The following is a 24,028-nucleotide window of genomic DNA, read 5'->3' on the forward strand; positions in this document are numbered from 1 at the left end:
CTGAATTAGCCTAGTTAGCACTGACACCCCCCCACTTGGTAAGGCAACCCCCACCTTTTTATGTGCTGTATATTTATACCTGCTTTCTGCTCACTGTATTTTTCACTCCATGCATCTGAAAGCTTATGCCCAAATAAATCTATTAGTCTCTAAGGTGCCACAAGGACTCCTCCTTGTTTTTAATGATACAGATTGACACAGCTATCCCTATGAAATCTGTATATCCAGTTACAAGGCTATATCCATATAAAACTTTTCCTTAAAGGTTCCAACCACTTCACCACAACAGTGGCAGGGATGCCAGGAAAGCCAGTAACGACACCCAAGGGAATACTCCTATTCTTACCGAAAGTACCATCTTTAATAACCACAGGCTCTGTTCCCCTGCAGCACATGACAACAGCTGTCCCTCCACAGTTGGCTGCAGTACCCTCCCTCCTGGGAGCATACACCAGGTCCTCTTCTCCCTTTCACAACAGCAGAGGGCCACCAACTTTGCCCCACTCCCACCCAGGCTGGGGGGGGTCTCCTCTCCACTTTAGCTCCCATTCTAAGGCACAGGGCACCCCCTCCCCTTCCAGGTTGGCAGCCTCTTTGCCCCCCAGCCTCATCTGGCCCAGGGTTGTGAGTTCAATCCTTGAGGGGGCCATTTAGGGATCTGGGGCAAAAATCTGCCTGGGGATTGGTCCTGCTTTGAGCAGGGGGTTGGACTAGATGACCTCCTGAGGGCCCTTCCAACCCTGAGATTCTAGGATTCACAACACACCCCGACCTGGGCTGCCCCAGACCCTTCTCCAATCTCCCCCGCCCATGTTGCGCTGGACTCCAAGAGCGAGGCAGGTAGAAGGGCGCCGGCCCGGCTCCCTGCAGACCAGGGGGGTGAGACCCCCCCTTACACCCCCTCCCCGCTGAGCTGAGACCCCAGCACAACGGACGCTCTCCCACACAGGGACTACACGCCCCAGCATGACATGCGCCAAGAGTCCATGGGGTTCTGGCCACTCGGCGGCGCAAAGCATGCTGGGAGTTGTAGTTCCCACGGGGGCTCTCCAGGCTCCGGTCCTCACCTGATCTCCTCGGCTGTGTACATCCCGAAGGAAATACCGGCCAGCCGCCGCCACGGCACCTCTCTGGGCGGCCCCATGGTGAGCGCTCAAGCCGCTCTCTCCTCCCGCTCCAGAGACTCCCTCAACAGGGAGCCACGAGCACCACGCGGCCCCCAACGGCCGGCCCACACTCGGGGGAGGGACCGTCACTGGACGATACTAACGCCACTTCCGGGAGAAGGGTCTCTCCCGCCTCCCCACACAGGCAAATGGTACCGCCCCTGCTTCCCGGCATCCACCGGGCGGGCCGCTAAGATGGCGGGACGGTGGTTGCGGCACAGCGCCTGGCAGCAAGTGATCCTATTGAGCGGACGCTCCAGCTTACGGCTGCCCGGCGCGGGGAAGGGAGAGGGCAGCAGGTACGAGCCGGGGGCGGGCTGGAGAGCAGCTCCGCTTGCATTGGGCTGAAAGAGCCGGTAACGCGGGTGGGCGGGTAAGGCGCTGAGGAGATGAGGCCGGCGCCTGCGCAATGGAGTCGCCCTTCACGGCGCGCGCTAGCCATGTGGAATTCATGCCTGTGCTCCTGGAACGGGGTAGGGAAGCTGCGCGTGCGCAGTGGCCGCTGTGGTATGCGGCTGCCCCTCAGTGGCGTGGGGGTTTCAGCTGCCCTGGCGGCATTAGCACTTACACGGTTTTCAGTAGCGGTTGTCAGGAGCCAGTCAGCCAGTTTGCTGCTTTATTAAATGGCCCCTTTCCCGGTTTGTACTGTAGTAGAGTCTAGGCAGAACCCAGGAGGACCCCCATTGAACAGAGCAGTAAACACTCACTACCCCAGAGACCTTAGTTACTATCTTACAGACGAGAGAGAGGGGGAAAGGAAAACACTATGTTGTGGCGGTTTTTTTAACAGCAGTGTTGAGAGACCCAGGTTACAAAACAATCACTTGGTTGGTTGTCCCACAACACAGCTGAAACACAAATCCCTGATCCTGCAGTGAGGTACATGTGGGTTCATGCTTTGCACAGGCTCAGACCAGTGCTGAGTCTTGTAGTGTACACCAGCCCCAGAGCTGTAGCAAAGTTTGGGGGCACAGTCTAATACAAAGTTTAAGTCTGTTGGATAGGAGCAAATAGATTTCAGTACAGATTACCCTTAATTTAGATTGACATGAATACCAAAGTGCGGGAGGGACCCTGAAAGGTCATTGAGTCCAGCCCCCTGCCTTCACAGGCCAAGTACTGATTTTGCCCCAGATCCCTAAGTGACCCCCTTAAGGATTGAGCTCACAACCCTGGGTTTAGCAGGCCAATGCTCAAACCATTGAGCTATCCCTCCCCAAAGCCATCGAGCTATCACTCAAAGTGAACAAAAGAGAGGCTTGCGTTAAAGAGCATTCTCTGTGTGCTCTAGAGAGCAAACCACATTTAAATTCAGCGCAAAATGGCTACCTATCTGTAGGCTGCACAGTACATAGAGGTGATGTACACTCATTTCTGAATCAGTCTACATCCTGTGAGCTCTTTGAAACAGACCTGATCTATATAAGCATTCAGCCTAGTTCCAGCTTCCAACACAAAGCTTTGTGTTTGTGCATGTAGTACAAGTATTCAAAAACATGGAGGGGAGGGGGCAAAATCCTGAGAATTTATTTTTTAAATTTGCCTTCTGTTTTTTGAAGCTTTAGAGTTCACATTTTCAAGCTTTTCTCTAGAAACTTGGCTAGAGATTTTCTTGTGATCACCCGATTCCAGGAGCTGGGGCTTTAAGAAAAACAACACATATCACCAGGCTTGTGATAAAATCCCACAGTTGGCAATACTGTGTAGGATTGCCAGTGACCTGCATTTGTTAGTTGCAGTCCAGAATTGCTGGCAATCCAGAATTCTGCAAATCCATTTTTGCAATACATATTAATGTGTATGCTGATACTGAAAACCCTCACGGCCATGTTTGGTGTCTGTAGGCATTGTTCAGGAAGTGCATCACTTCAGAAGACTGAAGCTGACCCAGGAGGTACAGTATCTTACTTATATAGTTCATTTTTGCAGCTCTGCAAAACGTACTCTGTTATGTAGTTAAAATAAACAAGGCACTTGAAGAGGAATTTAAAACTTATTGCATTCAGAATTCCCCATCTTAAAAATCAGGACTGTTATTTTTGACTTTTAGCAGCTTAGAATAATCAGAGTTTGGTTGTAGTTGCAGAAATGCCAGTCTCATATATCTGTTCTAACGGTATTATGATCAATATTTCTTCTTAAAGTTACTGAAGAAGAAATTGTTGTTCCAAGAAAGAAAACTTGGTGAGTGTTAATATCTCATCTCTTGCTCTTCTCCCTCCCAGTTGCGGCCCTCGGAGTTTTCATGACATCTGTCCTCTGCACTTTTGTGTATGCTAACAGTAAATAAATTTCAGTTTTGTGTATTGTGGCGTGAGGGAGAAAGTCAATGGGGGAATTGAATGAAGGGCTCTGTCTCCGGGAAGCCACCCCTAGCTTTTCTTTAAGAGACCACTTTAAAGAACCTCTTTTTCAGTACTTTTGTTTCTTTCTTACTTAAAGACCACGTTTACTAGCCAACCAAATCTTACTGATTTTTTGGAATGTTGCTTATGTTGAGACACATTTCAAAATAGCTAAAATAAACTTTTGCATAACTGGAGCAGATGAAATAAAAGCAAGTGGAAGCTTGTATTTCTAAAATCTTGGAGAATGGATTATTGTGGAGGGGATGCTGAAGATATGGTATTGGGTGTACCCCAGTCCAGTCTTATCGTTGCTAGTTGATCCGTGGAGGGGAGTTGACTCGAGTGCAGAGAGAGTCTTACTAGTTTTACTGTAGACCTAGAAGTGAGATATTAGAGGCAAACCAATATGAATGGGTTTGCTTAGCAATTGAATGCCAGTTCAATGTGCTACCTGTGAAGCATTTGAGTTTGGATCCTTGAATTTGCAAGGCCTGGGAGCATTATGGAAGGGAGTAGCTCTTGGCACTGTCAACTACATTTCTTTCAATCAGCCCAAGAGTTACAGCATAGGATATTACATCCAGCCCTCAGTCAGCACAAGAATTGGTTTCTGTGATTTGAGGCTTTCAGAGATAACATTCTCTCCCTTTCCCTTCTCCCCCCAGTTCTCTCCCAGCTAGTGCATATGGCATGAGGGGGGGTGAAAATACATATGCAGACTCTGTTTTTATAGTGTCTTAACTGTGGTAGCTGCAATGATTTCATACTAATTAAATAAATATATAATAGGGTATTAAATTAAGTGATTCAGCTCCACTTCATCAGTCAAGCTTTCGTTCCCCTCCTTCCCTCCATGTCCCACGAGAAAATTATGTATTTTAAATGGGATTAGAATATTTAGAGCATCATTATACTTAACAGTGCAATTTTTCTTAAAATCCTGATTCCCTGAGACTCCCAATTCATCTAGTACAGGACAAAAAGTTAATACATTATTTGAATTGATGTTGAAAGCCTGTTGCACACTATTAATGTAAGTTTCTTAAATTTAGGGATAAACTAGCAGTTCTTCAAACACTTGCATCTACAGTAAACAGGGTAAGTACCTTCTTAGGTTATAATCAATCTTGTGGAACTGTGTAGTGCTGCTTTTTTATACACTAGACTTGCATTCTGGAGACCTTTCATATACACAATCATAAATGAAAAATGGGATCCTAATTGCCATCTGAACACAAACTTTCCACATCATTCAGCACCTTGAGTCTTATATGAATAAACTGTCTGGAGCTGTTGCTCTGTAGTAATATGTTAAGATAATGTGTTAGACCAGTGTTGAACTGTTAAAGAATGGGGGAGATATTGTGCATGCCCCGTGGACCATAAGAGCCTAATTCTCAGTTGTCATGCACATTGTGCAGACATTTTCATCTGTGCAGCATGAGTGCAAAGTGTATTTAAAATGCCAGCATCTGATTTGGTAGAGTTTTACATTCATTATGCAAGGTGCTTGGTAGCAGAGAATCAGGCCCTTGGTTTTCACTCTAATGACTGTGCCAAATGAGCCTGTTTAAAAACCATTATAGATTAAAGACCAGAAATCTTCTAAATCAAGATTCTGTGAGTCACAGGAACATAGAGTCCTAGAGAAGTTAGTGTTTGTTGATTCCTGGAATTAATAGCCCAACCCTGCAAGGTGTTAAGAGCCCTTGGGTCCCAGTCATTTCTGTGGCAATTAAGGCACTTGCTGCTTTGCAGGATGCCCTTAGTACCTTAGTTATTTAGGTCCCCATCTAATGTAATCACTGTATTAATAATCTATGTATACCAATTACGTACCTCTGAAAAACTGTTTAATCATTTATTCCCAAACCAACACATGGCTACATTTCAGACTAGTGAATTTTTTGCTACATAAATATATTCCTCTTTAAAACAGGGTAGAGAGGTGGTTGCACTAGACCTGCTGACAATCTCTTAATTTCAGAGATGAAATAAGATATATCTACAATACACCTGTCTAAAACTTTAAGTTCTGCCTTTTCCTTTCTGCAGGATCCTACAGCTGCACATTATATGTTTCCAGATGACCCCTACCTTATCCCCAGACACTCTTTTGAGTCTGTAAGTATTCCATTTTGAAACTTGGACGACCTCTACCCCCAGGTATTAAGAGGACAGTCGGCAGCTTGGGGGTTTTTTTAATTGAAAAAGAAAATAAAGTTTCTGATCATTCTTTAAACATGTTCAGAATATTTTTTTTCTTTCAGTATTTCTGATCTCCTATTGCTTATAAGGTTCTTCTGGGCAGGCTCAGGGCAACACCACAAAACCAGCTCAGACCCCCCCCCCCCCCTTTCTAGGCACTTGGCTGCCTGCTCCCTTTCCACTTTCAGAACTGCTACTGTTTCTTCGGTCTAATGCCTTATCCACTGGCCTGCACTGCCAGGCTCTTTGCTGATATGCGGCTTTGTTGAAGAATACAAGCCTTTGCACAGACGGTGTTTCTGTGTAATGGTTACTGAATTTAAATACTGTCTCTCGAGCTGATGCTTGCAATACAGTATAAACTTGCAATTTAGTAAAAATTAAAAAAAAAAAAGGAGCTAAAACATCTGCACAGAATTGTAAATGTAGGTGTTGCTCTATATACCATAAGAAACTAATTGTCCCAACTTGTAAGAGCTTACAGTCTTACACAGAACAGCCATAGTATAATGGAGTGTGGGGAAAGAACAGTGTTGAGAGGAAGGAATCTTTGAAAGAGAGAGAGGGTACTTGCAGAGCAGCAGCTGGGTAATCTCTAGCATCATGGAGGGCAGCAGATAGAAGGCATAAAGTCAAGAGGGGAGGGGGAACAGAATTGGAAGGAGTGCAATAAAAGGGAAGGCAAGTAGAAGGAACATAGGTGGGAGCAAAATTAAATGAGACCTTGAAAGTGAAGCCGAGGAGCTTGAATTTGATGTGACTGGAATCCTATAAAGATTAGGATAGGGACTGATGTGATTTGAGAGTGAAGATTGGAGAGGTGAAGTCAGAGAGGAGAAGGCTGCTGTAGTCAATGTGAGATGGGGGTGGAAGAATGGGCTTAGCAGCTGAGATAGCAAAGGAGTGTTCTCCTGTCCTTAAGAAGTGTTCGTGCTCTGGGGGAGGCATGAGGTACTTAATCCCTCCGAGGATTCATTGTTCTAGAAGGTTATCCTCTTTATCACTCAACCTTTTAGGTATTGTAAAGAAACAAACTTATCCCTTTCCTTCCTATACAGCGTTTATTTTCGTTGTCCAAGGAGTCTGGGAAAAATGCTGCAAGATATATTGTTAACGAATTTCCTCGATTCTTTGAGAAGGACTTTGCGGAGCCTCATATACCGGTAAACTCTCTGCTCTTGTGGTCATGCTATCTCTACTTTTGCTATGTAGCAGTATGGGCAATAGGACTGTTTGCGTAAGGATTATAGGACTGGGCCCAAAAATTAGTCTAAAAATGGCAAAAGCTTATGACTTACCACTAAATAACTGAGTGTTCTCTTGTTTACAAAAGCTACATTTCAATTTGGGTTTACCAAAGGGAACATCTCTTAAGACCTCAGATAACATTTGTGATTAAAGTCAGTCAAGGCTTTTCAGGCAGAAGTAAGGAGTGAATAGATCTAGTTGATTTTTATAGCTTTAGTTTGATTTTAATTCTAATAATTTTAGTATTGATGGTCCAGTTTGTAAGTGACTGGCCACTTAGGAAATACAGTCCCTAATCCCCAGAAAATCATTTGTGCTACAGTCACTTCTATTATTACATTTTGTGGGGGCGGGGAAGATGGAGGAGCCATAATGGCTTTTAGGATAGGTAATACGTTTCTGTTGGTGTCCTGGGTATTAGATGGTTTGAGCCAGGGCTGCCCAGAGAGGGGGGCAAGTGGGGCAATTTGCCCCAGGCCCCGCAGGGGCCCCCATGAGAGTTTTTCGGGGGCTCTGGAGCAGGGTCCTTCACTCACTCCGGGAGGCCCAGAAAACTCTCGCGGGGTCCGGGCTCCCGGAGCTTCTTCCGCTCCGGGTCTTCGGCGGCGGGGACCCCCCGCTGCCGAATTACTGCTGAAGCGGGACCTGCCGCTGAAGTGCCGGGTCTTCAGCGGTAATTCGGCTGAGGGGGGGCCCCCGCTGCGGGTCTTCGGGGCACTTCAGCGGCGGGTCCCGGAGCAGAAGGACCCCCCCGCTGCCGAATTACCGCCAAAGCGGGGTCCCCCCGCTGCTGAAGATCCCAGGCCCCCTGAATCCTCTGGGCGGCCCTGGTTTGAGCATTATTTCTGGGGGAATTCTGCACCAAAAAATTAAATTCTGCACACAGTATTTTAAAATTCTGAATATTTTATTTGTCAAAATAACACAATATCATCACCCCAGTTTCAAATATTTTCATAATTTATTTCAAAATACCTGTCAACAAGTATATTGGTAATACAGATACCAAAAAAAGATTCAGGGAATTTTTTTTGACAAATAGATTCCTTACGAGGCATATTAATATAGAACTTTGAGTAATAATTCATTTAAACTACAATACAGAATCTAATTTCCCGCACCCCTCAGAAGAAGTGCAAAGGCTTGGGGGAGTCAGAGGAAACGGAGTAGCTGAGGGAAAAGGGAAGTAATTGCTGGAAAGGAGCCAGGGAGTGAACCTGGGGGGTTGTTGGGTGTGTAGGAGAGATGTGGAACAAATTTGGTGTTTTTGTGTTGGGGGGAGGGAGGGGGTTGGAGGGGAAGAGTGATTGTTGGGGAGTCTTTCCCATGCAACCCTAGCTGACCCCATGCCTCTCTGTCAAGCACATCTATCCCCGTCCCCATGTGGCCCTTCACCCTCACTCAGCCACTCTTCCTCCCTCCCTCCCCCTGTCCCCATGTGTCTCTGTGCACCCCACTAGCCCTTCTGAACCCCAGTCTGTGATCCCCCCAGCAGCCCCATGTGCCCCACGCTGTCCATCCTCCCCCTATATCCCATGCCGCCTCATCTGGTTCCATGAGCAGGGAACTGTGAAAAACGCAGCCTTTTCTCCTCCCTATCTGCAGCTGGCTGCTCCCACTTGGGAGCAGCGGCCCTCTGTTCTGGTGCCACAGCAGCCCCTACTGGGCAAAAGGCGTAACTGCAGAATGTATTTTCTGCAGGAAAAAAAAGTTCTGTGGGAGGCATGAATTCTGCACATACAGAGCAGTACAAAATTCCCCCAGGAGTAGAGCATCCATTCAGCCTATGTGCTCTTTAATTTTAGTGCCTGATGCCAGAGAATCTTGCACCTCAGATTGAAGAAGTGAGTGAGGCAGCTCTTAAAGAACGTATCCAGCTTAGAAGAGTAAAAGCTTCTGTGGACATGTTTGATCAGCTCCTGCAAGCAGGTACCACCTTAAGCTACAGAACTGAATTTGGCAGCCAGCTTATGTGTATGGAGACCTAGACGTTGGGTGAAGCTGGTTTAGTGTTAAAGTACAGAGTTGCAGAACTGATTTGTATTCTTGGGAACTGGTTCTTAAATCTTGGGCGCGCATCAGCTATCACTTGTTCACTAAGACATTCTTAGTAGTCTCATGAATGATACACTTTGCTATCTCATCAGTGGCAGATAAGGGTGTCAAGAGGGAGGAGGTGCCAAGATAGGCTTTTTCTTTTACCACTCCAGTTAATCTGGGCCATATGTCTGTCAAGAAGCAGGAAAGACCTTGGACTGCAAGGCCTTTTGAGTGAAGAGCTAAAAAGAAATATGGGGAGATGGAAGCTGAGAAGGCCTTGCCCTAACAAATGGAGAGGAGAGGATTCCGTTACATTAATTTAAAGCTTGTTGGGATGAAATGTTTTTGATAGGGGAGGTGGTTTGCTGTCCTAGAACAGGTTGTCCCTCACTAGCTTTTCTGACAGGGTAGAGCACAGGAGCCCTTACCGAAAGCTTATGGTGTTTTAGCTGGATTATACTGGTATTGAAGCTCTGTCACCCTCACACCAGCCAATACTTGGTCAGCAAAGCTCTATCTCTTGTTCGTGCTCTGGATAGCCAGCAGTGGCATCAGTGTTACAGCCAAGAATGCGGACATTTTTTACGGGTACTAAAATGCCATTCTCTGGTCACCCCATTCTGAAATGACTGTGTAATCTAGATGTGTGATTTTTGGGAGTGTTGCTTTTGAATTCATCTTTCTTCATATAAAGTTGCTTTCTGGAAATTCTGCATGCTGTGACGTGTTTTGGTGTCAGTGAAGAGCCCCATTTCATGAGTGTTGAATAAACAATGTCTCCTTTATGTTTCATAATTCTGCTTCCTCATTGCTTGCAGGAACCCCTTTATCTCTGGAGACATCAAACCGTCTTTTGGATCTATTATGTTTCTATGGAGACAGAGAACCTACTAGGGAAGACCAGTCTGAACAAAAGGAGGAGCTGGAAGAATCAGAGGTACAAAAAACTGTAAAGAGGCTGTTTGTTTAACTTTTTGCTTAAATAGTAGGAGAGCACATGTGATGGCAAGAACATCCTCACACCTTGGGTGCCTGGAGAGGCATGATGCCTGTATCCACTTGGAATATCTTATTGTAGTTATAAATCTTGTGAACTGACAAAGTGGCCTACTTTTAAAAGCTGTCCAGACTTAGTTGAAACCTTGCTGGCAAGAACCATGCTTAAACAGTTGTTGTTGACCAGTGTGGTGGTGAAGGTGGATAACTTTTTTTTTTCTGACCGCCGTGTTTTTGTAATTTAAAAAAAGTGATATCCTACAAAGAGGGGCTAGCCTGTGGCAAGGGTTGACTTAGCGTACTTCTCGGTGGGATCTCTGCTTTCACAGATCAGAGTTAGAACCATGATAAAGCAATGACATGCTGGTAAGGCTTCAGCCATGGCTGGCATCTAAGGTCCTAATGTGTAGCCAGCATATTGATGGGACTGATGGCAAGGCCTGCTGACCAGGAGCAAGCAATTGTTTATCCCACATGAGTGCTGCTGCTCTCTCCTTGGCCCTGTGGTAAGGAAAGGAGAGTGTGTCTTGATACTGTTCCTTCTCAGTACCCATCTTCCGCCTTTCCTACTCTCTAGTTCCACCACTCTGGTTCCAGCTCACTGCCCATTTCGCTCTCCCACATACTCAAAGATTTCTGACTGGCTGAATTCCTCTCCTGTACTCTGGTTAGCATACAGAGCATAGAGACGGGTGTCTTTTGCTTTTAGATGAAGTGGGCAATGGGGACAACATTTCTATTCTATGCCCAGGGTGGACAACAGGGTGAATCTGGCTCTGAAGGGTGAACAGGAATAAGCAAGTAATTGAAATACACTTGCATTTAATATTTACTTTTTTTTTGTACTTTGAGGTAATGATTAATGACGGCAGCAAACACTTTCAGACAGAAATGTCATTTCTGACCTGATTGTGTCCCATTAATAAATGAAACCCATCTGGATGCATTTGATTTTGGAGACCAGCACACATACTTCTCTTTTAAACCGACACACAATATGAGAGAGAGAAAATCTATATTAAAATCCAGCTTTTTTTTTTTTTCTTCTTCACCAAACAAGGTGATGCAAACTGGCTTCCTTATCTCAAGGCAGACAAACCAATTGTGATTTATACATGGTGAGAGGAGTCTAATGTTCCTCTTCTTTTTATGTGCCATGCATGAGTTCACTTGCAGTTCATATTCACTTGTCTGTTGTGGATTGGGAGGCAAGGTGAAGAAATACGGTTTCACCTGCAAGCAATGTTTACACTGTACGTGGCCCCACTGGTGATTGGGGGGAAGGCAGGGAATCACTAGACTTCTTTTGCAGTGTATAAATCTTGTTTAGTTGGAGCTGTCTTTAGCCTGTTTAATTCTAGCTATCACTTGCTAGACTTCTAATAAAAGGTTGATATTTTATTCATTGCAAATGTTGTTTATGGCAAAAAATCTTTTCAGGAGGAAGCTCCAGATCAGAGGAAACGGAGGGGGCGTTCATGGAAGACCTCAGACTTCACTGGCCCTAAGTGGAGGTATGTATAGAAGGTGTTCCTGCAATCTCTTGGGGTTTTAATAAATGTAATGTGGATGTGAATCTTGTGTTGCCCTAAGATTAGTTTCTTTTTGTTGTGTTTGTAAAGACCTATTAACATATCTGCAGCTGACATGTCTTTATACCATACGTTAATGTATTTAAGATATACAGTAGAACCTGAGTTACGAACACCAGAGTTACTACCTGACTAGTCAACCATACACCTCATTTGGAACTGGAAGTATGCAATCAGACAGCTGAAGAGACCAAAATAAAAAAAGAAAATACAGTACAATACTGTGTTAAACGTCAACTACTAAAAAATAAAGGGAAAGCAGCATTTTTCTTCTGCATATTAAAGTTTCAAAACGGTATTAAGTCAGTGTTCAGTTGTAAACTTTTGAAAGAACAACCATAAAATTTTGTTCACAGTTATGAATAACCTCCATTCCTGACGTGCTCGTAACTCTGAGGTTCTACTGTACTTTTACTAGAGTGGTAGTCAAGATCCAGTAAGAGAGATAAGAATGGCATGACCTTTTACCTCTGGCTTAACATGGTTGGAGTAGTTTGTAAATCTTATACACAGTCTATATTCTGCAACATTTGAGAGAGGGTGGGCTGAAAAGCCTACATGTGACGAGCAAATAGTTTAGTGCAATTATGTTACATTTGTCATCCTGAAGACTTCTGAAGCACTGGGAGAAAATTAAAAACAAAAACAAAAAACAGTAAGGACAATAAAAATGCCATCATGGCTAAACAGCACATTAAAAAGGCATTTAGAGACAGAAAGGCACCCTTGAAAAATTGTAAGTCAGATCATAGTGAGAAAAATAGAAAGGAGCATAAACTGTGGTAAGTCATGTGTAAAAGTAGAATAAGGCAGGCTAAGAAAGAACTTGAAGAACAATTAACTAAGGACACAAAAGCTGATAGCAAAAAAATTAAGTATATCAGAAGCAGGAAGCCTGCCAAACAATCAACGTGGCCACTAGGTGATCAAGATGCTAAAGGAGCACTCAAGGAAGACCAGGCCATTGCAGAGCAGCTAAATGAGCCATTCTTTTTAGATGACAAATCTGAGGAACTATCCCAGAATGAGGTGTCAATAGAGAAGCTTTTGGAACAAATTGATAAACAGTAAGAAGTCACCAGGACCAGATGGTATTCAACCGAAAGTTCTGAAGGAACTTGAGAACTACTAACTGTGGTATGTAATCTATCACTTAAATCAGCCTCTGTACCAGATGACTGGTAGGTAGCTAGTGTAATGTCTATTTTTAAAAAAAAATGCTCCAGAGGCAATCCTGGCAATTACAGGCCAGTAAGCCTAACTTCAATACCAGGCAAATTAGAACAGAATTATCAGACACATAGATTAACATGATATGTTGGGAAGAGTCAACACGGCTTTTGTAAAGAGCAATCATGCCTTGCCAATCTATTGGAATTCTTTGAGGAGTCAGCAGGCATGTGGACAAGGATGATCCAGTGGACACAGTATATTTGGACTTTCAGAAAGATTTTGAAAAGGTCCCACACCAAAGGCTCTTAAGCAAAGTAAGCAGTCATGGGATATGAGGGATGGTCCTGTCATGGATCAGGAACTGATTCAAAGACAGGAAACAAAGGTAGGAATAAATGGTCAGTATTCACAATGGGAAGGGGTAAATAGCGGAATCCCCCAAGGATCTGTATTGGGCCCTGTGTGGTTCAACATTACCCCTTTTCCCATATCATTTATGAAACAGTGAGATGGCAAAGTTTGCAGATGAGACAGAATTACTCAAGATGGTTAAGTCTAAAGCAGACTGCGAAGAGTTACAAATGAATCTCACTAAATTGGGTGACTGGGCAAAAAATGGCAGATGAAATTCAGTGCTGAGTGATGCTAAGTGGAAAACTTAATCCCAACAATACATTGCAAAATGCTGGAGTCTAAACTAGTTGTTACCACTCATGAAAGAGATCTTGGAGTCATTGTGGATGGTTCTCTAAAAACATCTTCTTAATGTGCAGCAGCAGTCAAAGAAACATATAGAATGTTAGGAACTATTAGGAAAGGGATAGATAATAAGATAGAAAATATATCATAATGCCACTGTATAAATCCGTGATGTGCCCACATCTTGAATACAGCATGCATCTCTGATTGCCTCATCTAAAAAAAGATGTATTAGAATTGGAAAAGAGGCAGAGAAGTGCAACAAAAATGATTGGGGGTATAGAACAGCTTCCATACAAGGAGAGATTTAAAAGATTTGGGTCTGTTCAACTTAGAAAAGAGATGACTGGGGAGGAGGAGGAGATGATAGAGGTCTATACAATCATGAATGGTGTGGAGAAAGTGAATAGGGAAGTATTATTTACCTCTTCACATAACACAAGAACTTGGGGTCTCCCAATTAAATTAATAGGCAGAGGTTTAAAACAAACAAAAGGAAGTACTTCTCCATACAACACACAATCAACATGTGGAACTTGTTGCTAGGGGATATTGTGATGGCCACAAGTATAACTGGGTTCAGAAAAGAATTAGATAAGTTCATGGAGGATAGGTCCATCAATGGCTGCAAACTAAGATAGTCAGGGTTGCAACTTCATGCCCTGGGTGTCCTTAAACCTCCAACAGCCAAAAACTGGGACTGGATGATGGGACGGATCACTCCAAATTTCCTTGTTCTGTTCATTCCTTTTGAAGTACCTGGAACTGTCCACTGTCAGACAGGATACTGGGCTAGAAGGACTCATTGGTCTGACCCAGTATGGCCATTCTTATTTTCAGTTGCCATGGCATTGGTCATCCTAAAAATATCCCTAGACAAAGTGATTTTTAAGCTTTAGAAGTTGAATTACAAATAGAAAACACATTTGTCACCTCTGTATGGGACACTGTGGGGATTCAATGGATGACAAGAAGTGAAAAATAATAACTCCAATTGATGCTGCCAGATAAGTTCTGTTAGGTAAAATAGAATTATCCAAATTAGAATTTGTCCTGGATCACAGAAGTAACACCCCTACTCTTCTGTAGAATACAGCAAACTACAGATGTAGTATGTTAGATTCCTTTCCTGAGGGTATTCTTCATGGAACTTCCCACTCAAAACAGTTCATAAACTACTTAATCTTCCTCCTAGCCTTCCTGTCTAATGTTCTACTCTTTATTGAGTTTAGGGAGAACAACAATGCCGAAAGGATATTTAACCTAATGTCAGAGAGAAATGCACACTCCTATTGCACAATGATCAGAGGAATGGTGAAGGTACTGTTATCTCCAGAGGATATAAGTTTTTGTTTGGCTCATTTCCAGTTTACTATGTCAGTATCTCTCTAAAACATTTTTGTCTTCTCTCAGCATGGGGCTGGCGTAAGGGCTCATGATATGTACACAGACTTGCTGAATGACAGGCACACCGGTGAGTGTCTTTCTGTCTCCCGTTTTTCTATAATAGTTGACAGATTGGTTTGTAATGCATCTTCTGTTACTTAAAATCCATTCTTCTGGAATGTTGTAAAATATTCTAATTTTGTTCGGCTATTTCTTCTTCCATGGCAATGATGATTGGCGCAGGGGTACTGACCTCAGCTAGATCATGGGAGCTGAATGTGAACTCTGCTTATTTTTCCAGTGTGACGAACATGTGGTTGGCTGCCTGGAAACAGGTTCACATGAAAACTTTGCCTAGAACTGAGCCATGTTAGCAATAAGCAATAAACTCCCATATAAAGATGTACTTGTTAGTAAAATACAACTGCTCATTGTGAAATGAATTTTCTTAAATCTTCCAGCTGATGTGTACACCTTCAATGCCCTAATTTTAGCAGTCCCAGAAGTGAAAGAAAACTACACTGAAAGATGGGAACTTGTTGAAGTAAGGATGAGAAAGGGATGAGAGAGGGAAGAGGCTGGCGACTGGTTTTGTTTGGAGTAAATGAAAGTGTGTTTTGAATAATACTAGAAATAAAAGCTTTCTAATGAGGTGCTAATATAATTAGTGCTTGCAAAGAAAGTACTCCAGTTTAATACTAATTTTTGTAGAACAGTGGCACACAAAAAAAATCCTTATATTGTTTTGCGAGGGATTCGTGTGTCCTTTAGGAAATAGCCAATCAGTGGAATGGGTATGGAATTAAGAAGGAATGTGAGCAAGCATTCTAAACAAAATTCTGCACTGAATTTGTCTACAAATATATGAAAGAAATAAAAACTATGGAGGGAGATGAAATTAGTTGGGATAATATAAGTGTCTGACTTTGACTAACGGGATGACATCAGAAGGAAAATTAAGATAAGTATTCCAATCTAATAGATCTCAGCTTAAAAGTTTTTCTGATAGTCACCCAAGAAAATTTATTGCCGCCCCATAATTTGGAAAATCTAAACCAAGACTAGATAATGCGTTAGTAAATGTACAGTTTTGGGAGCAATCATCCACTGGCTGAGGAACAGAAATATAAAGACGGGAGAAACCTGCAATTCTATAGAAGTGCTGAATTGTGGTGAGTAAAACGCAGAGCAGAGTGGTTTTATTTACCTCTTTTTCTTGGTATAGGACTTGCTGAAGCACATGGTTCAACAGAAGGTGCAACCAAATCTGTTAACTTTTAATGCTGTTTTGAAGACCCTGAAGAAATGTGGTGGTATGGGCAAGAGTCTCTCCCTAAAGATACTGAGGGAAATGAAAGCACTTAACATAGGTAAGAGAGAGCCCTAGACTCTATTAAATATCAGAGGGGTAGCCGTGTTAGTCTGAATCTGTAAAAGCAGCAAAGAGTTCTGTGGCACCTTATAGACTAACAGACGTATTGGAGCATGAGTTTTCGTGGGTGAATACACAGTGCATTCCACGAAGTGGGTATTCACCCATGAAAGCTCATGCTCCAATACATTTGTTGGTCTATAAGGTGCCACGGAACTCTTTGCCGCTTTAGACTCTATTAGATATTCCTAATGGTACTTCCAAAATAGCAAACTTTAGGGTGATGGCCAGAGGAGTTTTAAGGCAGGGCGTAATTTAAACCTGTCTTTTACATAAAGCTTTTCCTCCATAGATCTCAAAGTGCTTTACAAAGGTGGTCAGTATAATTATCTTCATTTTACAGATGAGGGAAACTGTGGCACAGAGGTAAAGTAACCTGGAAAATCAGTGCCAGAGCCTGGAATGAACCTGACTCTCATGAGTCCCAATCCAGTCTTAATTCTTAATTGTAAAGTACTGTACAAATGGTTAATACATCATAGGCTTGACCAAAGAAAGACAAGCTTCTGAGAGTTGAAAACTTTGTGACGTGCCAGGAATACTGCTTTGCATGTTTAAAACCAGGGGCCTCAATTCTTTGACTCCTGTGAGAGTGTGGGGCTTGTAAAGATTGCAGGATCAAGCCTCATGCTGGTTCAGGCAAGTGTCATTTGTAATAAACAAATTAGGGGACATTTGCACCACTGAAACAGTTATCCATAATTATTAGTTAGTTAGTTTTTTCAGAGCAAGAATTTTCTCTTGCTATGTGTTTGTACAATGCCTGGGCTCTGATCTAAACTGGGGCCGTAAGATGCTACTATAATATAAGTAATATGAAATAAAGCATACAGTTTTCAAATCTTTGCAGAAGTTCCTGCAGTTCAGGTTTTAATGCCTCTTGGTTTGCTTATAAACTAACTTGTAAAAATAATGCAGACAAACAAGAACTAATGCTGTAGCAATGTGGTTTGATAGATTTGTTAAACAAATCTGCTGCTTTTTTTTTTTTTTTTTAAATGAGATTCACTTAGCCAGGGGCGGCTCTAGCTTTTTTGCCATACCAAGCACGGCAGTCAGGCAGCCTTTGGCGGCTTGCCTGCGGGAGGTCCGCCAGTCCCGTGGATTCGGCGTACTCGCTGCTGAATTGCCGCCAAATCTGCAGGACCGGTGGACATCCCTCAGGCAAGCCACCGAATCCGCGGGACCGGCGGACCTCATAGACTTTAAGGTCAGAAGGGGCCATTATGATCATCTAGTCTGACCTCCTGCAGGCATGCCGCCGAAGGCTGCCTGACTGCAGCCCTCGCAGGGACCAGCAGAGCACCCCCCATGGCTTGCTGCCCCAGGCACGTGCTTGTAGCGCTGGTGCCTGGAGCTGCCGCTGCGCTTAGCACTTCAAAAAGGATGCTGGGAAAAAGCTACAGGACTGATTTGAGGACTGGAAAATCCTGTTTCCCAGTGAGACTTAAGCTGAATCTATTTAGTTTATCTAAAAAAAGGTTCAGAGGTGACATGCTCATGGTCTAAGTGCCTGTGTAGGAAGTAGATTCTGATAACTGGCATGTAAATCTAGCAGAAAAAGGCAAAATGATATAGACTTGCTCAAAGCTGAAGATAGATGCACCTTATTTCTAGTTTGAATGTATGCTCAACAGTGAAGGTAAATAGTCATTAACAGTTTTTCCAGAGATGTGGAGTCTGTATCCCATGAAGTCTTTAAAACAAGACTGGTGTCTTTCTAAAAGAAATGCTCGATTTTAACCAGAAGTTGTGGGCTTGATGCAGGAAATACTGACTCAAAGAGATCAGACTAGATGAGTAGTGGGTCCCTTCAGGTCTTAATCTATGAATAATTGTACATCTGTAATGTGTAACATAGGATTCCGTGTGTGATAGGAATAATCAAATGGATTATTAACTACACAAGTTCTACATGTGGCTTCTTTTACTCCACTGATTTAAGAGGTAAAATAATATGGTTAATGTCATCTCTGGGGCAGTAAATGTTAGATTTATTTATTTATTTTTTAGTCTCTGAGAAACGTTTGCTATTAATAAATCTTTAGCAGATACACAGGTATTAATAGACAAAATATAAAATTTCTTTATGCAGTGACTCTTTGCTGTTACTTTAGAGTTCAGTTGTAAAGCTTTGCCTACCTCCATTTACCAGGCTCACCTCAGTGTCTTTGTACATTGCAGAACCCAGCCTTGCAACATTTGAACATCTCCTTGGTATATTTTATAAAACTGGTACGTACAATATAAACTTGCTCTGTGTCTTAGTTACTAATTGTTTTGAGTGCCTAAAAGTGGCTTGGATGAAAGCAGCAGTCTGATGGTTTGAAAATACCATCACGCCATGCAGCTATCTTGCAAGGATCATGTGCATTGCCTCTCTGATTGCTGCATTGCCCAAATAGCTCATTAGAAAAAGCTAAGGGGGCTCCTATCCTGTGTTAAGGAGGGGAGGCTTCTTCTCTCTGGCGAACTTTCTGTGGGGGCAGAAGAGATACTCTTTCCACCTGGAGATCAGCAAATAGAAGATTGGGTTATGATCATGCGTTAGTCAGAAAACCTACACTTTTGCAAGCCCTAAACACAGCACTATACTGGACATAGGATAGGCCATGCAGAGGGACTCTGAATCCCCTGCTACTTGGGAACAGTGCTGTTTATGGTACTCTGTGTAGCATGGTGGGGAGAAAGGCAGAGCTCTGACCTGTGGAATCCACCACCACATGGTCCACTAGCCAAAATCCCTGAGGGTGGGGAAGGAAGGATTGCAGTAGTCACTACTACAGTTCACAGGCTGTAATAATGTGTTTGGGACAGCTGCACTGGTATCTGGTTGAGTGGGTTTGTTTTTGTCTGCTCATCTCATCAACCAGTGTGGCAAATCCCCTGCCCTTAAGGTCTGTTTACTTGGCTTTTGGGTAGGGGTCTTGAATTGGTCTTTTAGGAAATGTCTACATTTCTGAAGCTGTCCCGTTGTGTTATGTAAATCCAGTGTCAGCTGGGCAACTTTTAATTTAAACAAAACTGCAGCTGATTTGGAGCAGCAAAACCATGGTGAGAGGGAGAAAAAAGAACTGTTAAGAACTTGAGCTGCCTTCAGAATCCCACCAACACCTGGTTCCATTTCTATGGTGCTTTTGCTAGACATACCTTGTCAATGAACACAACGGAGATCTGATAATTGTATACATGTTTGTCATGCTGTCAGGCTCAATGGAAATCATCTATGAAGTGATGGATGAAATTGAAGGAAAGACTTTTGTTGCTCAGGATCCAGACGATGGTAAGTAATTTGGTATATCTAACAACTTGCTCTCAATTCTGATGTAATAAACACAGGTGAGCTGTCCAGTGAACTGCAAATAAGTCCAGCAGGCATAGATAAATCAAGGGTATCCTGAGCTAGTAGCTTACTGATTTGTCTAAATATAGGACAGTATTTGTTGATGGGGGTGGAGCGCAAAACACCAGCTGTGCTCTTGAAGGTGCGCCACAGTATTGACACAGCATTTCCTTTCTTGTGGGACAGTATTGAGAGGAGCAAGTGGTGGAACAGCACCGCACACTTCTGGAGAAGAATGTCTGTTAGCATTTCCAGAAAGTCACTGCTTTTTCTTGACATTAGATGGGTTTTGATTGCAGAACTGTGTGACTAGTATAAAATTGTATAAAGTGAAGCTTAATGGAAAGCAGTACTTCAAACAACTCTAGTCTGTAGTAGGCGAGCAGGGGCAAAGATTCAGAATGTCCCAGGTGTGTTGTTGCTATCGCTGTACTGGGCAAATCTGATCAGTGAATGGAAATGTCAGATGGGCTGAACAAATTAGTTCTAAAATTAGATTTTGAAGCATATACTATAGAAAAGAAACTAGTACTTTACTATATTTGCCTCAGCAAGTGTGTTTCTGACAAATGTGGATTGCTAGATGTTTAGTAGTCTACTAGGCTACTCTGCCAAAAACTTTCTTCACCCTTGAAAACAAATCTGCAGATGATCTGTCTGCCACATTTTCTCCTCTTAGTCTTAGGGCTGATCTACTCTAGAAAATTAGATCGGCTCAGCTATGTCACTCAGGGGTGTGAAAAATCCACACACCTGAACAGCATAGCGAAGCCGACCGAAGTCCCCATGTAGACTGTGCTAGGTTGATGGAAGAATTCTCAGGGAGGTGGATTACCTGCACCAATGGGAGAAGCCCTTCCATCAGCATAGGCAGTGTCTACACTGAAGTACTACAGCAATGCAGCTGCAGTGTGTTAAGTGTAGACAAGCCCTTAATGTTTTACGTTAAAGAGTTGGCCCTTCTGCAGTGGTTTTTCACCCGACTCCCCACACTGCCTCTGCTGTCTTTCAGCACAGCACCTTGTGTTGGTTGGAGGGAACTCACAGAGTGACCCAGACAGATGCTTTTCTTGCTAGGATTGAGACCCTTCCATTCACGGTGTCCCAGGAACTACGGACCCAGAGTCTCATCCCAAACTGACTGCTGTGTGGCAGCCTAATGCACTGTGGCTAGACCATAAGGATGGTCTTACTTCGCATTTAGACCTACTCCGTACACTCATTCATATCAGACATGGTATAGACGAGTGAAACGCTAGTAATGATCACTGAAGGAAAAGGCCACGTAGCTGAACAAAAACTAGCACTTTTCTGACTCTACCACACTGCTCTTGATGTTCCTTTGGAATCACAAAAGAAATATCACTTTTGAATAAGGCAATGATGATTGGCGCAGGGGTACAGACCTCAGCTGAATCATGGGAGCTGAATGTAAATGTTTCTCCGTCCTGCATGTAGTGGGGCATCTGAGAATATTTACATGAGACTTGTGCCTAGTCTGAGCTGCTTTAATTAAACTCTTAAAAAACCAACAACAAATCATTCTTACACTTCTCCAGTGCATAATATTTCTCAGCTTATTTTTGGAGACTTCCAGCCATTCCTCTAAACTTAGCACTTCCACTAAAATGGAGTCTTGCCCCTTTGGAGTGCATTGCAGTGTATATATTCACTCTTGCCCGTGTAAACCACGCAGCAATTTAAAATGTTCTCTGCAAGATCTTGACTTTGTATCCCAAAGGATTTGTAGATTATAATGCAGGTAGCTGATGGATATTCTAAACATTTTAATAGCAGGATGGTACTTCTCTATCCTAAAAAGGCATCTTAACTCTTCAATGCCTTTCTACAGTGAGCCTAATACAACTCCCAAAGGCAATTCAATTAGATTCTTTCATCCATATTGCTGTCCACATATAGCCATGATTTCAGTCACTACTTGAATTTAGAGGACAAACTGGACACTCTTACATTAAACTTGTTTTTAAAAACTGCCAGGAAGACTTCTCCAGCCTATGCACAGATGGTCTGCACAGCTGTTGCTCTTCTCCATACTCCCTGACTGAATGGTTTTCCCCTCTCCAGTGGCTTCCCCATTTATCAAAGGTGGAAGGGAAGTGGTTTCCTTGCTACTTTAGGAGTATGTTAGTGATGAAGAGTGGATAAGGATGTAGGCAAAGGGGGAAGAGGCAACTGCTGTACATGCTCTAGTGCAGGAGGTTCTGAGGAAAAAAAATTTGGTGGCCTCAGAGTGCGGCCACCAGCTCTTGCTTGTGGGCGCTATCTCACTTTTTCCTAAAGTACTGTGGTTATCCTAAAGCTAATCAATAAATATGAACATATACACATCCAAAGCATTGTAATTTATTTATTGCTAGCTAGTAAGTCTGCTGTGAAAAGTGATATTAACAAACATACAAGTATCACTTTTCACAGCAGACTTAATCAGCCCTGGCAAACCTGGGGACAAATTAAGCCCTGGATGGAGGGTTGTGGGGGCCAGGGGAGATGGGGCTGAGGGAGGCAGTGGGGGCTGGAGCCTGAAGCCCTGCAGCCAGAGGGCGAGGTCCAGGGACAGCCTGAAGCCATGTGGCCGGAGCTTGGGGCCTGCCACTGCGCAGCCAGAGCCCAGGGCTGGAGCCTGAAGCCCCATGGACAGACCTTGCTGCCCTGCAACCCCAGGGCTGAAGCCCAAAGCCTGAGCCCTGCCACCCATGAGACAGTGGGGAACTGGCTGGCTGCATACTCCTACAGCATCGTGCCCCAGGTGACTCCAGAGAGGGGCAGGGCCCAACCCCTGCTGCTGGCCCCAGCATCCAGGAGCAACAGGGATGGGGAGGGGGCTCTAATTTGCCCTCCCCCACATCACAGCCCAGGAGGCTGTGGCCCCAAGAAAAGCCCCCGGTGGCTGCATTTGAGAAACACTGCTCTAGTGTGTACCCCAGGAAGGGGGAAGAAAGGAGTCTGGACAAGTGACTGCCTTTACATGTGTGTTCCTGCAGCCTCTACTGAGGCTCTAGAGATGGGAAGCAGGTGGCTCTTCTTACTGGCCTGACTCTGAAAATACTGTCCTGAAGCAAACGTGTGAATGTAGCTTTCACAAAGCTGCCCTACTCCTGAATATGGAGTCCTCTGCAGAGATCTTTCTCCCAAAAGCTAGCTAGCTGAACGGATCTCTAGCCTGAGTCTAAAAGTGTAATACAGGAATCCCAGCTATTTTATCAAACTTAACTACAAAGTCTTTTGTATAACTGGAAAAGCCTCTTCCACCTCATGTGAAACCATGTTAGAGAGGTGGTTAGTATTTCTCAAAACTGGATGTTAATGGACTGGATTTTTTTTTCCTTTCAGCCAATTTCTTTGCCAGTGCGATGCGAATAGTAAGTATTCATTGCTTGTATTTAACCCTTTGAACGAGTTCCTCTATTTCATTGCCTTCCTGTAGGCTTTTAAATCTAGTTTAGAATTCCCTCTGGGTATTCCAGACTTACTGCACAGACTAGCTTCAACTATTTTCCTTCCTTGCTCATTCAGTTCCACCAGCCTTGGCTGCCTCCAGTAGTCTTTCATTTCCCCACTGTTTCATTTGTACCTCCCAGTCTGAAATTCTCTTCCTCCCCTGCCAGTCACTGAATCAGTAACCCATCTGCCTGTGGGCTATCATCCAGGAAACTTCCAGCATGCAATACAGATAAAGGGATACTTTTTTGGGGGGGCCAGTATTTCTCTGTCCCACCATATGTTTTCTGATCACTTCAACACTGTCCAAAACATCCTCACACACCCACTTGTTTAACTTGCCCTTATGTGAAGCCAGCCAAAGTGATTCTTTGTCTTAGCTCAAGGAAACAGTTAATTGATCACTGCACTGAATTGCTTCTTCACATCTTATATTTAAACTTTCCTTTCACTATCAGCTGATTGAATCTGTAAATAGCACTGATGCCAGGCATGGAAGGATGTGATGTAAGTGTTGTATCTGAGCAACTTAAATGTGCATTTGTTTATTGCAGTGCCACAGTCTTAAGGATGTTGAGCTCGCATATAGATTACATAAGGTACTGGAGACAGGAGATAACTGGAAACTTATAGGAGATGCACAGCAACAGTCTCTCTATTGGTAAGTTTGGTGCAGCTACATTTAGTACCTTGAATGCATTAAGAACACTGTCCTCATTTTACTTAAACCAATATTTAATAAATTAGGATTTGAAAATTGAACTCTTCTTTCTGCAGAAGGAGACTTTCTTGAGCATCTGCTAGAATATAGATAACTTTTTAAGTCTCTCCTTTTGAGTAGGAGCGGGGATAGCTTACTTGTGGTTCTCATCTAATAGTAAAATGAAAGCGCTTTAAAATATACAGGAAGCTGATTAAGATCCATAACTGCTAGCAGA

General features: G+C 43.4%; 2 protein-coding genes and 2 non-coding genes across 4 annotated transcripts in view; 3 read left to right on the forward strand and 1 right to left on the reverse strand.

The window, feature by feature from the left end:
• The window catches only part of POLR1A (RNA polymerase I subunit A), a 61,977-nt gene extending 60,725 nt beyond the window's left edge, over nt 1–1,252 (reverse strand). Inside the window, exon 1 of the mRNA XM_045017722.1 lies at nt 1,068–1,252. Coding sequence (XP_044873657.1) covers nt 1,068–1,144 — 77 coding nt within the window. The 5' untranslated portion in view covers nt 1,145–1,252. The remainder of the gene's footprint in view (nt 1–1,067) is intronic.
• Nucleotides 1,253–1,340: 88 nt separating this feature from the next.
• The window catches only part of PTCD3 (pentatricopeptide repeat domain 3), a 34,575-nt gene continuing 11,887 nt past the window's right edge, over nt 1,341–24,028 (forward strand). Inside the window, exons 1-17 of the mRNA XM_045017723.1 lie at nt 1,341–1,465; nt 3,011–3,060; nt 3,311–3,350; nt 4,567–4,612; nt 5,570–5,638; nt 6,781–6,885; nt 8,776–8,899; nt 9,829–9,947; nt 11,447–11,520; nt 14,703–14,790; nt 14,884–14,944; nt 15,318–15,400; nt 16,082–16,226; nt 18,473–18,523; nt 19,497–19,571; nt 22,983–23,011; nt 23,645–23,751. Of these exons, the coding sequence (XP_044873658.1) occupies nt 1,362–1,465; nt 3,011–3,060; nt 3,311–3,350; nt 4,567–4,612; nt 5,570–5,638; nt 6,781–6,885; nt 8,776–8,899; nt 9,829–9,947; nt 11,447–11,520; nt 14,703–14,790; nt 14,884–14,944; nt 15,318–15,400; nt 16,082–16,226; nt 18,473–18,523; nt 19,497–19,571; nt 22,983–23,011; nt 23,645–23,751 (1,370 nt within the window). The 5' untranslated portion in view covers nt 1,341–1,361. The remainder of the gene's footprint in view (nt 1,466–3,010; nt 3,061–3,310; nt 3,351–4,566; nt 4,613–5,569; nt 5,639–6,780; nt 6,886–8,775; nt 8,900–9,828; nt 9,948–11,446; nt 11,521–14,702; nt 14,791–14,883; nt 14,945–15,317; nt 15,401–16,081; nt 16,227–18,472; nt 18,524–19,496; nt 19,572–22,982; nt 23,012–23,644; nt 23,752–24,028) is intronic.
• LOC123372099 lies at nt 15,078–15,225 on the forward strand. The gene has a single exon (XR_006580099.1). It is a non-coding gene; the product is annotated as a small nucleolar RNA SNORD94 (small nucleolar RNA).
• Nucleotides 21,006–21,138, forward strand: LOC123372098. The gene has a single exon (XR_006580098.1). It is a non-coding gene; the product is annotated as a small nucleolar RNA SNORD94 (small nucleolar RNA).

Source organism: Mauremys mutica, chromosome 5, assembly GCF_020497125.1.
Source record: "Mauremys mutica isolate MM-2020 ecotype Southern chromosome 5, ASM2049712v1, whole genome shotgun sequence".
NCBI classification, from domain to species: Eukaryota; Metazoa; Chordata; order Testudines; family Geoemydidae; genus Mauremys; species Mauremys mutica.